This window comes from Nicotiana tomentosiformis, chromosome 3 (genome assembly GCF_000390325.3).
Source record: "Nicotiana tomentosiformis chromosome 3, ASM39032v3, whole genome shotgun sequence".
Lineage (NCBI taxonomy): Eukaryota > Viridiplantae > Streptophyta > Magnoliopsida > Solanales > Solanaceae > Nicotiana > Nicotiana tomentosiformis.
Genome location: NC_090814.1, coordinates 136,777,799 through 136,794,428, shown reverse-complemented (window position 1 = coordinate 136,794,428; position 16,630 = coordinate 136,777,799). Strand labels below are relative to the sequence as shown.

General features: G+C 39.7%; 1 protein-coding gene across 1 annotated transcript; it reads left to right on the top strand.

Moving 5' to 3' along the window:
• The first annotated feature begins 7,311 nt into the window (after nucleotides 1–7,311).
• On the top strand, nucleotides 7,312–16,117 carry LOC138908549 (uncharacterized). The gene is made up of 4 exons (XM_070199227.1): nucleotides 7,312–7,467; nucleotides 7,567–8,065; nucleotides 8,479–9,453; nucleotides 15,972–16,117. The coding sequence occupies exons 1-4, from the start codon at nucleotides 7,312–7,314 to the stop codon at nucleotides 16,115–16,117; spliced, it is 1,776 nt and encodes a 591-aa protein (XP_070055328.1).
• Nucleotides 16,118–16,630: the final 513 nt, after the last annotated feature.

Sequence of the window (16,630 nt, the reverse complement as noted above, 5' to 3'; positions counted from 1 at the left end):
GTTTTAAAGCTGATATCATTTTATTTAAACTTTTTGATGTAGCATCAACACAATAGAGATGTGAAAAAATATGTAGAAGGTGATGGTGATAGGAACCAGGATGCAGTCAATGAAAATAAAGAAGGTATACTAGTATACTGTATATTATACTGGAAGTGTAATGTCCAAAGGAATGTTGTCCAGTTTTATATACTGGATTAGTATAATTTAGACGATGAGTATAAAATATACTATTTTTAATTATTCAATTTCTGGTTCTGCAGAGGATTCACATGATATCAAAGAACATGATGTCAATAATGAACATGGAAAATTAGAAGATTTTAATTTAGAAGTGATGGGGGGGGGGATTTATGGTATTGAAACATAAAGTTGTATATTAAAATTTATTTTATTTATATTTTCTAACATATTAATGCATATGTTATGTAGCATATGGTTTTGTTGATGTTGGAATTCCGGATGAAGATAAATGGTTAGAAATGTGTGATTCAGAGGCTCATAAATTAACAGCTGAGCTTTGTAACCAAACAATAAATGAAGATATTTCATCTGGTAAGATGACTAAATAGTCATGCAATGAAGATGTTTCAGCTGTAGAGGTTTATAAAATATCATCAACCAAGATGATTCCAAATCATGAAATTGAGATGACTCTCAGATTGATTATCAGATTCATAAATTAACTTCCGAGTTTGTTAATGAGTCCATAGGTGTTGGTCCTATAATGTCATCTATTCCAAAATGCTCTACACCTGAAGATGCTGCGATTTCTTCCTTGCCTATTCAGTCAAGTTTTGAAGGTGTCCAATCTTATGAGGTTTTGGACGACTCTAGTCAAGAAGATGCAACAAGAATAAGAAAACATGTTGTACCTCGTGTTATTGTGAAAGGGGATCACCCTTTTAAAACGTCAATTACTAAAGAAATTCATGTATCAATTAGTGATGAGTTTAGTAAGTTTGTTCAAACAAAGTTAATTCAAACTCGCAGGTAATTTTACATATTTCTTTATGTTTTGATTGTATTTTCTTTATAATGATAGTTTGGACTATTATATTTATATATTTATTAAATCTTTTTAGGAAGAAGGGGTACGAAAAGAAGGATGATATACTGGAGGAACAGTTTGATCTTGGAATTGCATTTATAGTTGAAAGGACATGATTTTTTGAACTTCATTATGCTGGTATAGGTATCAATGAGACGGTATGTCAACATACATTTTTTTTTTGGTTTTGTTTTAGTATCGGTATGTGTGTGTATATTCGATTGATGTCTGTTTTCTTTTTGTAGCATATTGATGTTATATTCTATTACCTCTGGAAGAAAGCAAAATATGAAAACATAAGGATGACAACTACCGATAACTATTTCAGTTCTTCCATTGAAGAGGTGTACAATAAATCAATCATAGATAGCATGAATGTAAAAAACAGATATTTGAGTTGACAAAGAAATTAAAAAAGTATGTGCTTGGATTTTACATTCTTTGTAACACTCTCTGGCTTTTCGTTGATTATGTTCTTATGCCAATCAATGTAAAAGATGCATGGCATTGGGTGTTGGACGTTCTATCTTTGCATGATGGATGCATATACGTATATGATTCAATGAGATCCCCAAGACATGATGTTGTAGTTCGTAAAGCATTGCACTCATTTGCTGTAATGATACCATTGTTGCTCAACACTACTATATTTTTATGAGCAAAGAAGTGACATTGCAATGAATAGATCACATTACTTGGGAAAAGAGGATCTATCTGAACCATTTCTTCTTATATCAATGGATGACTTGCCTCAACAGGAAAAGGCGCAAGTTGCAATATTTTTTTATATCATATTCTTCAGTTTTTACTCCTTTATTGTTTATCTTATTCTTTCTTAATATGTGTTTTGTATGTTGTAAATGTGGTATATATTGTTCTGCATTTGCGGAATATTTCATTGAAGGCAAGAAGATACCTGTTGACAAGAACATCTTTCATCCTACACGTGTACGAACCAGATATGGAGCATTATAATACAATTATGGTAAGAAGAAGCAGATGGAATATCTGGTTAGTGAAGATGAGGCCACTGGAAGATTAGACAAACCTTGCGTTTCAAAAAGGCGCAACACATATACCAATAAATAGTTTTTTGTTTTTTACTGTAATTTAAAAGATATTTTGGATTGAAATGTAGATTAATATACTGGAATATTTTTAGCATGTGTTTGTGTTTCTATTTTTATATTTTTATGTATAATGTGGATTGGAGTTTATATTTTTTATGGTGTATTTTTATGTGTAATAAGTTGGATTACATAATTTTTGTAGATGATATTCTAGTATAATTAGCTAAAATTCTTATTTTGTTTGGTTCCTATATATTGTGCTGGAAATGCTATTTATGAAGCGCTATAAGCCAGTATATTATAACGGAGAAGTGTAAAACAATGTAGAAGTTATATCCAGAATAATTTGCTGGAGTTAAAGACTTTAAAATTTTACTTCCTGTATATTCTGTTGTAGATATATCACCTGAAAGTATTTTCTCCAGTATTTTATCATGGATGTGTACAATCCAGTTTTTTTTTGTTGGATTTGAAGCAATTTATTGATTAAAATAAAGATTAATGGATTGGAGTTTATATTTTTTATGGTGTATTTTTATGGATAATAAGTTGGATTTCATAATTTTTGTTGATGCTATTCTATTATAATTAGCTGGATTTCTTATTTTGTATTGTTCCTGTATATTATATTGGAAATGCTACTTATGAAGTACTTTAAAGCAGCATATTATAATGGACAAGTGTAAAATAATGAAAAACTTATATCCAAAATAATTTGCTGGACTTAAAGACTTTAAAATTTTTCTTCCTGTATATTATCCTGGAGATATATCACCTGAAAGTATTTTCTCCAGTAATTTATCCTGGATGTGTACAATCCATTTTTTTTTTACTGGATTTGAAGCGATTTATTGATTAAAATAAAGATTAATGGATTGGAGTTTATATTTTTTATGGTGTATTTTTATGGATAATAAGTTGGATTACATAATTTTTGTTGGTGCTATTCTATTATAATTAATTGGATTTGTTATTTTGTTTTGTTCCTGTATATTACAGTGGAAATGCTACTTATGAAGCGCTATAAACCAATATATTATAACGGAGAAGTGTAAAACAATGTAGAAGTTATATCCAGAATAATTTGCTGGAGTTAAAGACTTTAAAATTTTTCTTCCTATATATTATCCTGGAGATATATCACCTGAAAGTATTTTCTCCTGTATTTTATCCTGGATGTGTACAATCCAGTTTTTTGTTTTTCTTTTTTGCTAGATTTGAAGCGATTTATTGATTGAAATAAAGATTGACGGATTGGAGTTTATATTTTTTATAGTGTGTTTTTATAGCGACCCGACTTGTTATTTTAAGAATCTATGCCCCATTCAGCTACTTAAGATCCCGAGCAACTTTGTAATACGTATTATAACTTGCGTGTGCGGTCGTTTGATTTTCGGAAGATTCAGAATTTAAATTGAAAGAACAATTCTTATTTTTGAAGCTTAAATGAAAAGAGTTGACCGGAGTTTGACTTTTGAGCAAACGACTTTGGAATAAAATTATGATAATTCCAGTAGGTCCGTATGATGATTTCGGACTTGGGCGTATGTTCAGGTCGAGTATCAGGTGGCCCGGGGATATTTCAGTGCCTATTATTGAAGGTTGGCATTTTTAAAGTTTAAAAATTTCCTAAGTTTGGGTTGAAGTGGATTTTGATGTTATCGATAGTGAATAGTGATTCTGGTCTTAGGGGAGCGTCTAGATGTGGATTTGGAAGTCTGTAGGTAATTTCGGGGTCATTTGGCGAAAGTTGAAAATTTGAAGGTTTTTGGGAAGTTTGACCGGGAGTGGACTTTTTGATATCGGGGACGGATTCCAATTCCGTAAGTGGGAGTAGGTCTGTAATGTCAATTATGACTTGTGTGCATGTCACGACTCAAAATTCCCACCTTCGGGGCCGTGATGGCGCCTAACATTTCACTTGCTAGGCAAGCCAACATTAGAATAATATTAGCCATTTTAAAACAATTTTAAATTAATTAATAACAGAGAAACAAATGCAAAAATGAAGTCTGAAATAAAGTGAGTAATCCATAATAATCGCGAACTCTAAATACCATCCCAGAACTGGAGTCACAAGTGCACGCGCTTCTAGAATAATACATATAAAGGTCTGAATAAAATTCAAGCTATTTGAAATATAATACACAGTTGAGATAAGATAGGAGGGGACTTCAGAACTGCAAACGCTGTGCAGTTATACCTCAAACTCCGCTGGTAGCTGTATCCGGGCGAATCTACAGTACGTCGCTGGGACCAACTCCGAAATCTGCACAAGAAGTGCAGAGTGTAGTATCAGTACAACCGACCCCATATACTGGTAAGTATCGTATAACGACCCGACCGGTCGTTTTACTTGCTAGAACTCCGTTCCCCTAAATAAGACTTTCCGTATTTGCTTTTACTGATTTATGACTTGTAGGGATGGTTGGTTTCGGATTTAGAAGAGTTTGGGTTGAGATCGGAACACTTGGTTCCTTAAGGCTAGCTTGAAAGGCCAAGTTTGACTTTGGTCAACATTTTTAGTAAACGATCTCGGAATTGGGATCTGACGGTTTCAATAGGTTTGTATGATGATTTCGGACTTGGGCGTATGCTCGGATCGGGTTTTGGATGACCTGGGAGCGTTTCGGCGCCTAATAGTGAAAGTTGGTTTTTGAAAGTTTTAGAAGTTCTTTAAAACTTGGTTTGGAGCGGATTTTGGTGTTATCGAGGTCCGAATTGAATTCCGGGACCGAGAATAGTTCTGTAATATCATTTAAGACTTGCACACAAAATTTGGTGTCATTTCAAGTAGTATAAGTACGTTTCGGTGCATTGGAAGTAAATTGAAGAACTTGAAGTTCTTAAGTTTGATTCAATTGGCTTTAGGGTGTTATTCTTAGTTTTAATATTGTTTCGGGTGTTCCGTGAGTTCGAGCGAGTTTGTTTTGTGATTCCAAACTTGTTGGTATCTTTGGGCGGGGCCCCGAGTGCCAATCGGACGAGGCTCAGACTAAGTTGAGAATTTGGAACTACAGCTGAGTGCACCAAATCTATCATAACCGCACCTGTGGTTGGTTAGCCGCAGGTGCGAGCTCGCAGATGCGGGCCAAGCCTCACAGATACGGCCAATGAGGGTAGCCCCAAGTTCCGCAGAAGCAGTAAAACGCCCGTAGAAGCGGCCCAGTCAGCCCAGGAACTTCCGCAGAAACGGACTCTCATTTGCAGAAGCGAGGGCGCAGATGCGGTCCCTTGACCGCAGGTGCGGAAAAACTGGAGGCAGTGAGATTCATTTAATACGGGACTTAGACCAATTTTTACTCATTTCACTCACTTCTTGGGCGATTCTTGGAGCTTCTTGAGAGGGGCTTTCACCTAGATTTTGGAGGTAAGTAATTTCTACCAAATGTGAATTAAATACTTAGATTATGGGTAGATTAACATGTAGAAATTAGTGAAAAACAAGGGTTTAGAGGAAGACCTAGGTTTTTGATAAAAATGAGATTTAACCACGAAATGTGTTATGGAATGTAGTAAAATCATATATTTATGTTCCTAAGGTTATGGGTAACAACTTTCTTTGGAAATTTCCGGAATCCGAACACGTGGGCCCGGGGGGTGAATTTTAGGAATCTTGTAATTTGGGTTGGGTAATCACCTTAATAGAGGAAATATGAACTTTTGAGCATAGATTGACTAGTTTATGTAATATTTGACTAATTTCGAGTCGTCTGGCATCAAATTTGGAGGTTTGAGCGCGTTCTTGAATTAGGAAGTAGGCTTTGAGGCGAGGTAAGTCTCCTTTCTAACCTTGTAACAGGGAATTAACCCCATAGGTGAATTAAATAAATGTTTGTACCTAATTGTGGGGGGCTACATACGTACGAGCTGACGAGAGTCCGTAAGTAGCCACTATTATGCTATTGTCCGGGTAGTTTAGGACCCGTATCATGCTATACTTGGAATGTTTGTGCCCTTACTTGCTAATATAATCACTTAAGTCATGATAGAAATTGATAAAAGAATTGCATAAGGTTAAATTCACTTACTTGAAGGTTTGTATGAGATACTTGACTGTAAATGAGAAACTTGTGTTTTCTTGAAAATAATTGTTATTTGTGGATCGGGCCGAGCGCCTCAGTAGTAAATAGATGCATCTATGGTTTGCGCCGTTCGACCCCCCAGCAGTGTACAATTTAATATTATGTTGGATCGGGCCGTACAACCTTGGCATAATTGCGCATGTTAATTATTTGGAACTCTCAGTGATTTATACTGCTTAAATATCTTGAAATGTAAGTGGTTAAATGATATGACTGAGATTGAAATTTTAAATTTATGAAAGAAGTACTTATCTCTTCTCGTTATTGAACTGTTAGAATTATTCATGATATATATGCTTAGCATAACACTTTAATTACATTATTATTGGCCCTAGTAAGTGTCAAGTCGACCCCTCGTCACTACTTCTTCGAGGTTAGGCGGGATACTTACTGGGAACATATTGTTTATGTACTCATACTACGCTTCTGTACTTAATTGTACAGGATCTGAGACTGGTGCATCTAGCTACCCGCCCGGCATGCATACCTGATCTTGGACCCAGACTTCACGGTGAGCTGCCCCCTTCTGAGCTGTTCAGCAGCATGCCGGAGTTTCTCTTTTGTTTTTATCTGTCTACTCTATTTCAGACAGTAGGATAGTCATCTTTTGTATATTCTACTAGTTGCCTACATGCTTGTGACACTAGATCTTGGCACATATTAGTAGACTTTGATTTTTCGGTTGTAATTCAATAGTTATAACTGCTTTTAGATGTTTCCGTTTGTTTGCCTTAAAATCCGTTATTTATCAAATGCTTTAAATGTAATTAAAGCTAAATATTGGAATTGCTTAATAAACAAAAACAAATGGGAAATCACTAAGTTGTTCACTGTTAGCTTGTCCAACAACGGTGCTGGATGCCATCACGGCTTGACATGGAGTTGGGTCGTGACAACATGGTATCAGAGCTCTATGTTCACGTAGGTCTCACAAGTTATGGGCAGGCCTAGTAGAGTCTTGCGGATCGGTGCGGAGATGTCCATACTTATCTTCGAGAGGCTATAGGATGTTAGGAAACTACTTTTTATTCATCTCCTATCGTGCAATTGATGGTACACTAAGTTTCTTCCTTCTATTCTCTCACAGATGGTGAGGACGCATACGATGGATGTTCCAGACCCAGGAGGAGCTACTCCCCCCATTGCTAGAGGCAGGGGAAGGGCACCAGCCCGAGGTAGGGGACGAGGGCATCCCAGAGATGCCCCAGTCACACAACCAGCGGATCCAGTGGAGGATCCCATTATTGAGAAGCAGGGCGAGGTGCCCGCAGCAGAGCCAGCCCCGGTAGATTTCATGACAGCACCGGGCTTTCAGGAGATCATGGGTCGTATACTGCGGTTCATGGATTCTATGACCTAGGCTGGTATATTTCTAGCAGACCCAGCCACATCTCAGGCGGGAGGGGGAGCACAGACCCCTACTGCTCAGGCTCCTGGGCATGCAGCTGCAGTGTATCAGACTCCGGGTACATTACCCATGGACGGGGCCCAGCCAATTACAGCAGTGGCACTTGAAACTAGATCGGCTATGGACAGTGATCCGCAGAAGTTATTGGACAGATGGACTAGGCTACACCCTCCTTTCTTCGGAGGCGAGCGCCATGAGGATGCCCAAGATTTCATAGATAGGTGCAGGGACAGACTGTATAACATGAGGATACTGGAGTCTCATGGGGTTGACTTCACTACTTCCCAGCTGGAGGGTAGGGCCCATAGAAGGTGGCAGTCTTATCTTCTTGGCAGACTAGCGGGTTCTCCTCCCATGACTTGGAGCCAGTTCACACAGCTTTTCCTGGATATGTATATTCCGCCCTCGGAGAGGGAAGAGTTACGGTATCAGTTTGATCATCTTGAGCAGGGTTAGATGTCAGTGATTGACTATGAGGCGAGGTTTTCTGAGTTGTCTCTCCATGCACTTATGATACTTCCTACATATGCAGAGAGAGTAGGGAGGTTTATTGTGGGGCTACACTCCGGTATTAGGGCCAATATGGCCCAAGAGGTTGCGTTGGGGACTTCTTATCAGCTGGTAGTGGAGATTGCTTAGAGGATTGAGGGCTACCGTCAGAGAGGGAGAGAGCAGATGTAGCAGGACAAGAGAGCTCGTTTCTCTGGAGAGTTTAGAGGTGCCCCGGCTAGGGGCAGATGTTAGTTTGGGAGGGGTCAGCCTAGTAGGCCCCCATATTCATCACCACCACCTCCTCAAGGTGCTCCAGCATGCCTCTATTTCCGTGCCACACCTGAGAGTTCTTACTACCCACCATCCCTCCAGGGTTCTTCCAGTGGGTACTCAAGTCACCAGGGTTCTTCCAGCTCCTATCTTTGTGCCATGTCGGAGAGTTTATACCGGCCACCGGCTATTCAGGCTTCTTCCAGTGGGTCTACAGGCCATCAGGATCAGACATCAGGGCAGCAGATCACCATACTGAGGGGTTGTTTCGAGTGCGGAGATCTCGGTTACATGAGGAGATTTTGCCCAGGCTTCGGGGCAAGGCAGTGCAGCAGGGTCAGCTGCCTATGATTACAACATCAGCTGTCCGGCCGCCCAGAGGAGGAGGGCAGGCTGGCAGGGGCCGTCTTAGAGGTGGAGGTCGGGCAGGGGGAGGCCAGTCAGCTACTGTTCAGTTAGGCGGAGGCCAGCCCACTGGCGCTCCAGCCAGATTCTATGCATTTCTGGCTAGACCAGATGCATTGGCCTCAGATGCCGTGATCACAAGTATTATTTCGGCATGCGGTAGCGATGCTTTGATATTATTTGATCCAGGGTCTACCTATTCGTATGTGTCATCTCTGTTTGCTCATTTTCTGGATATTCCTTGTGAGTCCTTGGGTACTCCTATTTATGTGTCCACTTCTGTGGGCAATTCTGTGGTTGTGGATCAGATCTACCGGTCCTGTGTGGTCACATTCTGTGGTTATGAGACTAGGGCGGACCTTTTACTACTTGATATGATCGACTTTGATGTCATCTTGGGCATGGACTGGTTATCTCCACATCACACCATCCTTGATTATCATGCCAAGACTATTATCTTAGCGATGCCAGCATTACCAAGATTGGAGTGGAATGGTTCCTCGGTTAGTACAGCTAGTCGGGTTATCTCTTTTGTGAAGGCTCGACATATGGTCGAGAAGGGTTGTTTGGCTTATCTAGCTTATGTTCGGGACACCACCGAAGAGTTTCCGGCGATTGATTCAATTCCAGTAGTCCGAGAGTTCACCGATGTGTTTCCTTCTGACCTTCCAGGCATGCCTCTAGATCATGATATTGATTTTCGTACTGATTTGGCTCCAGGCACCCAGCCTATATCTATCCCACCGTACCGTATGGCTCCGAAAGAATTGAAGGAGTTGAAGGAGTAGCTTGAGGAGTTGTTAGCAAAGGGTTTTGTGAGACCAAGTGTATCACCTTGGGGTGCACTAGTGTTATTTGTGAAGAAGAAATATGGGACTATGCGGATGTGCATTGATTACCGCCAGTTGAAGAAGGTTACTATCAAGAACAAGTACACGTTGTCGCGTATCGATGATTTGTGTAACGACTCGACCGGTCGTTTTAAGCATTTACACTTCGCTCGATTATTTGAGGGCATGAGTAGCTCCGTATGATGTATTATGACTTATTTGAATCGTTGATTTTGGTTTTCAGATTATTCGGAATTGATTTGGAGGAATGATTCTCAGCTAGAAGCTTTAAATTTGAAAGGTTTGACCAAGTTTGACTTTTGAGCAATTGTACTCGGATTTGATTTTTGATGATTTCGTTAGCTCTATTGAGTGATTCTGGACTTACGAGCGCGTCCGGATTGTGATTTGGATGTCCGTAGTAAAGATTGGCTTGAAATGGCAAAAGTTGGAACTTTAGAATGTTTGACCGAGTGTGGACTTATTCATATCGGGGTCAGATTTTGATTTCAAAAGTTGGAGCAGGTCCGTAATGTCAAATGTGACTTGTGTGCAAAATTTTAGGTCAATGGGACATGATTTGATAGGTTTCGGCATCGGTTGTGAAAGTTGAAGTTTCAAAATTCAATGATTTCGAATTGAGGTGTGATTCATCGTTTCGATGTTGTTATGTGTGTTTTGAGGCCTCGAGTAGGTCCGTGTTATGTTATGGGACTTGTTGGTATATCGGGACGAGGTCCCGAGGGGCTCGGGTGTGTTTCGGATTTGATTTCAAATCATTCTTCTTCATGTTGCTGCTGCTGAAGGCTGCTGATTCTTGTGTTTCCGCATCTGCGGAAGAATGCACGCAGATGCGAGTCCACAGATGTGGATAGTGGATCGCAGAAGCAAAGGAAGGCATGGTTCGAATGGACCGCACAAGCGGATTTTGTCGTGCACCTGAGGGCACGCAGATGTAAGACTTGGAAGTGCAGGTGCAAAGCTCACCGCAGAATCGAAATATGGTATCCGCAAGTGCGGGTGTTGCTGGGCAATGTTATTCTCGCAGAAGCTAGTTGTTTTCGGCAGAAGCGAGGGTCGCAGGTGCGACCTCTCGGCCGCATCTGCAAAAGTGCTGGGCAAAATCCTTTAAGTTCGAGGGATCGACATTTTCACCCATTTTTCGGATTTTGGAGCTCGGTTTGGGAGATTTTGGAGAGGAAAGTTTCCACACAACTTGGGGTAAGTGTTCTTAACTCCCTTGTGATTATATTCCATGAATTAATCTTCATTTTTGGTGTAAGATTATTGAATTTCAAGAGAAATAGAAGGAAATTTCTATAATGTCAAAAATGAATTTTTCAAGTTTGAACACCGATTTGGAATCGGATTTGAGTGAAATTAGTATGGTTGAACTTGTAATTGGATGGGTTGTTGTATTTTGTGAGTTTCGTCGGATTTCGAGATGTGGGCCCCACATGTAATTTTTGGGGCGTAATTTCGAATTTTGTGGAAAATATTATCATTTTGATATGGAATTTATTCCTATAAATTGTGTGGACTGAATCAAGTTAATTGTGATAGATTTGATTCGTTCGGGAGTTGATACATGCATAATGGGATTTATGGAGCATTGTTTAGCTTGCTCGACATTGGATTCGACTTGTTCGAGGTAAGTAACTCTTCTAATCTTGGAGTTGAGGGTATGAACCCTCAATATATGCATTTTGTGAATTGTTGGGAGGTGACAGACATGCATGGTGACGGGCATGTGGGCGTGCACTATAGAAATTGTGACATAATTGTTTCTGAGGAATTTTGCAGTTAAATGATCTTGGCATTTTACATACGGTTTTATGAGTTAAAGAAATTGAGCTGAAAAGCATATTAAAAATCATGTTGAGGCTATGTGACAGTATTATTGGGACCCATAAAGGTCATATTTCTGTGAATTATTTGTTTTAAATTAAAAATTTATACTCAGTCATATTCATTTCATTGCATATCATATCTCAGTCTCTGTTGTTATTTATTGATACATCATATCATCATTTTGGGGCTATTTTCATGACATTGTGATCCCGAGAGACTGGAGAGATTGATGACCGAGTGAGGCCGAGGGCCTGATTGTGAGGATTATTATGTGGATCGGGGCTGCCCGCCTGTAACTTGCTTTATATATTTTATGATTATAGCACGTGAGTTGTCCGTGCAGATTATAGCACTTGGGAAGGAGCCCCTCCGGAGTCTGTACATACCCCAAGTGAGCGCAAGTACCTACTGAGTGCGAGTGCCGAGTGCTGAGTGACTGGGAGGCATGAGTGATTGTGAGGTATGCCCGAGTTGCATGAGTGATTGTGAGGTATGCCTGAGTGGCATGAGTGACTGTGAGGTATGCCCGAGAGGCATGAGTGACTGTGAGGTTTTCCCGAGGGACTGTATATGAGTGATGTTCTGCCCAAGGGGCTGTTTATGATTTTATCACTGAGTTGCATCGCATTGGCATGCACACATGACATACAGGCATAATGATGTATTTTTCTCATGTTGTACAACATCACATCATTCATGATTTCTCACACATTCTTTTACAGATGGGCATAGTGATGCATTTGTTTTACACGGTTTATCCGGAAGGAAAATGAAACATCTTATTTATTATTGAAAAGATTTTGGGAGAAATTATTGTTTTCAAACTATTCATATTTCTGGAAACTTCGGCAAACGATTTGGGTTTTCATTGATGTATTTGAAAGGAAGAACTATTGTTTTTTGAAATCATGATTTGGCTGAGCATTTTATCTCTGAGTTACTTCTGGTATTATTTGCTTTATGTTTATATGGACTATTGTGGACTATTGATTATGGACCCGACCTTGGTAGAAGCTCGTCATTACTTTCAATCTACGGCTAGTTTTGTTACTTACTCAGTACATGGGGTATGTTGTACTGATACTACACTTCTGCACAGTGCATGCAGATGTTGGCTGCTGTTGTTACTGTGCTCGATGGTTGCGGGACTTGAAGATGTACTTACGTTCCTGTTGTAGCTGCCTCTTGTTCAGGGTAGCCTTATATTTATTAAAGCTCTGTTTATGTATTATTCAAACAAACTATGTATTTATTTCATTTCTGCTTTGTATACTCTATTCTTAGAAGCTCATGATTTGTACTACCAGTTCTTGGGGAATGTATAAGGTTAAGATAATTATTTACTTAAATTGCTTCAATCATTATTATTGGAATTGGACAGTTGAAAGTTGGCTTACCTAGCAGGTTGGGTTAGGTGCCATCACGACTAGTTGGATTTTGGGTCGTGATAAGGTGGTATTAATTCATAGGTTCTACAAATCATGAGCAAGTGTCTAGTAGAGTCTTACGAATCGGTATAATGACATCCATACTTATCTTCGAGAGGCTATAGGGCATTTAGGATAATTTCCCATCTTTCTTTCTTTATCGTGCGAAATTGATTCAGCTTGAAATATAACTCTTTGAATTCCTTCCACGCATCTGTATGCGCACATGAGCGCTCGGTATTATCTGTGTATCACCGGCTTGTGATTTCAGGGATGATGTGCGAGAAGTGTATTCTATGTTTTGGTGATGGGCCAGTCTGGAGGACTTGAGGCCATGGTTAGAATGCAGTTTAAGCTCGGTAGCTTCAATTATAACTTATACATTTGGACTCATATGTCCGGTAATGTCCCTATAGGTGGAATTTGTGGATCGATAAGCATTGGAATGACCTTGTGATGAGTACGATGTAACTACGGGATGTGTTAAGACGCATTGAATATGATGAGAAGTGTTTCCGTAAAATGTAAAGGAAAGGACATTGGATGCTTGATTTTCATTTTGATATGACGTACAGTCTCGAGTAATGAATGTTTTGAATGATCTTTCACATTGTTAAATTTTGGGACAGACCAAACTCTCATGTCTGGTTAATGAGTTTGGACTCAGATAGACTAAGTGATTGCGTAGTAATTATGACTGTGAAAGGATATAACAAGATACCAGTTTGAGGCTAAGCAGGTGGATTATCCCCTGCGGAGTAATCTACGTAGGTGTATACCTTATGATGTGAGTAGAGAGTTTCTTTTCTGCCAACGGGGTGTATGGGTGGAAATTTGAATCTGAATCTGGTTGAGAAAGTTGACTTGTTTGTTAAGAGAATGAATACGAACTTAGTGGATGATTGAGGTATTTTTATGGTTGGCGTTGTATGAACTTGGGAAGAAGTTTCTTTGGACTGACTGTGGCATTATGGCAGTAAGAGAGTATTGGTATTGTGAGTTATGGAATGTTTTAATCTATGGCTTTGAGCCAAGTGGGGGGAGACTGCTATTGACAATTTGATTTCATGGTTAGGTGTTAAATTTTAATTTTGGTCTGAGGCATACTTGTGGGTTAGCTATGACTTGTAGAAGTTGAGATCGAGGATGACTCGAATAAGGAAATTCCTGGTTAAGAATTATATTGCACGTATAAGTATATGAAATTCGTGGGATGAGTGAGTTGTTATTGGTGAATGACGTAGTGCGCACGGAGAATGAATTTGATATGTGGTGTTAAAGTAGAGTTACTTCTTTGAGTGTTGTGGTGCTAATGGGGCACGTGTCTTTTGGCCCATTTGGGCGGTGCAATTAGATTTGAGCAAAGTGGGTGACTCCCGAGAAAATTCCAGTGGGTTTGAGAATTATATATAGCAATTGAGAATGTTTCCGGACTTGTGTATGGATAAAATCCGAGATTTGCGTTTGATGGTGCCTGGACTTGCGGAAATTCTATATGACTATGGATTCTACATTTTTTTGTAGAAGGAAGGTAAGAAGAACAATTTCAAATTCACATAAGGTTTTCTCAGAGTGAGTGTTATAGTTGTGGTATTTTTGAAGGTGCTTAAGAAGAATACAATTGTTTATGGGTCGTAGGGCGTTATGGTTCTATGCTAGGTCTGTGGGGTGAGCTGTGGCTAAAGATCGTGGCGTTTTAGCAAGGAGAAGTATTAATCTGAAGACAGATTCGGAAGAAACTCGGAGAAAATAAGACAAACAGGTAGTAGGTTGGATCAGTATGGTAATGGATATGATCGGTTCTTTGGGTGCTTATGATGTGGGGGTTTTCTACAGGTGCTTTGTGGAAATACACCTGGTCTTGGCGACCTGCATGACTTGGTTGATTTAGAGAGATTCAACTCTGATGGCCTGATTATGTGCAAATGGATTCCAAAGCATTCTCGAGGTTTTCTACCACGGTTTGAGATGGGTATTTTCCTACCGGCCTAAGGAGCATGTTGAGTATTGTGATTTTATACCGGATGGGATCAAATGTAAGGCTTCTGGCTGATCAAATATGTATTTTACTTGTGACTCAGAATGATTATGAGGTTCTCGTATTTTTCAAATGATGGCATGATAGATGCGGTATGTTGTGTGGGATTAAGGTTGGCGTGTGCAAGGTCATGGTTTAGCTTTGAAAGGGAGGTCATAAATTCTTAGAGGGCATGAACAGTTTTCACTGTTTAGATGAATGCTATAACTATTTGGTATTGCGTGAGTAGAGTGCACATTTCAGAAGGCGCACAATGTTTTGAATTATGGATATCTCATAGGTATTACAGCATTTTCCTCGTTGATCGACTGCTGATATTCAAATTTTGCCAAGTGGCACGGAAGAACTTTTAAAGTATTTCTCGTGGGATGATCATGTATGAGAGAGGTGTTAGGCATTCGGGCGGTGGAGACTGGGTGTTGTCAGGAGTAGATTGTTTCATGGCGGTGGACTATGAGGTCGTGGCCGAAGCTAGCTAGATGATAGTATGTATTATGATTCAGTCGTTGTGGACTTTTGGAGGGTTATTTGTCTATTTGTGGGTGACCAGAGTTGACTTGGGGGTCCATTGGTAGGCCTAATTAAGATGTGTATTCTACACCGAGACGGAATGGTTGGGTCAGTACTGCTTTTGTTGAGGGAGGTGTCATTCGGTTAATGTTGAACTTATTCGTGATCTGGAATGATCTGTGAGTTACTCTTCTATGCTATGAGGAGTTGTGATTCGTTAGTTACATGCACATATAGTGCGGTTCTATTGCGACCTTATAGCGGAATTTGAGCGAGAATAGTATCAGAGATTGCTTGGTTGATGACGTATTGGTCATGTTCTTTCGGGTTTTGTGTGGCATGGTGTCATTTTCTTCACCGTGGTTATGGTAATGCACTTTGGGTACTTGATGTCGAATTGCGCATGGTTATTGATTTTAGCAGGGTGGCTTAAGGTGTTTCATATGGATCAGTATTTGGATAGGGTCGCGTATTAATGTAGAGTATGTGGAAATATGATCCTTTATGTTAGATTCTTGTGTTATGGTTTTGCAGTGTGTGATGGGTTCTTAGCATTGCGTCGGAGTGGTACCCGTCGAGCTTGCGAGATCTCACGATTGAGTACATTTGGAATGTTTCTATTTGGTGCACGGATTGCACAAGTTGTGGCTTTAGATTGTACTGATGTGTCATGTCACTAGAGTAGTCGTGTTGGATTAGACGAGGTCATTGGACCTAGAATGGATGCTATCAGATTTGATTGTTGTATATTTGGGATGATAACATCAGAAGTCGGCTTTGAAATTGGCCATTGTTCTTGTGGAAGGAGCGAGAGCTCCATGACCTGTTGGTCTAATGAATGGATATGAATTCGGCATGTTTCTTTCATCATCGGTAGTGTACAAAGGTTTTAGAACGAGGTTTTGTTTGATATGAGGTTTATTGCCGGTATTGGGTTGATTTGAGCCGCTACTGTGATTAGAAATTAGTGCTTCGAGCATTCGAGCTATGTGGTATTTGAATTTGAGTATTTGGGTTATGGTTACGACTTTTAGTACAGCTTGTTTAGACTCATACGGTATGTAAATGCTAAATTCTGATCTTATAGGAAATTTCGGATGCTGGAGATTGATTCGAAGGCTTGTGGGATAGGTTGAATTGAGAAATTTCAGTTATGTTGTGCTATCGGGCCTGTATGGGATAGGGTGACGTGG

Excerpts from the sequence above, each read along its gene's own strand:
- LOC138908549 (XM_070199227.1), top strand. The coding sequence starts at position 7,312 with ATGGATGTTCCAGACCCAGGAGGAGCTACTCCCCCCATTGCTAGAGGC. Across the intron at positions 8,066-8,478 it reads GTTTGATCATCTTGAGCAGG|GGTTCTTCCAGTGGGTACTC; the intron begins GTTAGATGTCAG and ends CCATCCCTCCAG. Across the intron at positions 9,454-15,971 it reads GTTTCCTTCTGACCTTCCAG|TGTGTGATGGGTTCTTAGCA; the intron begins GCATGCCTCTAG and ends ATGGTTTTGCAG.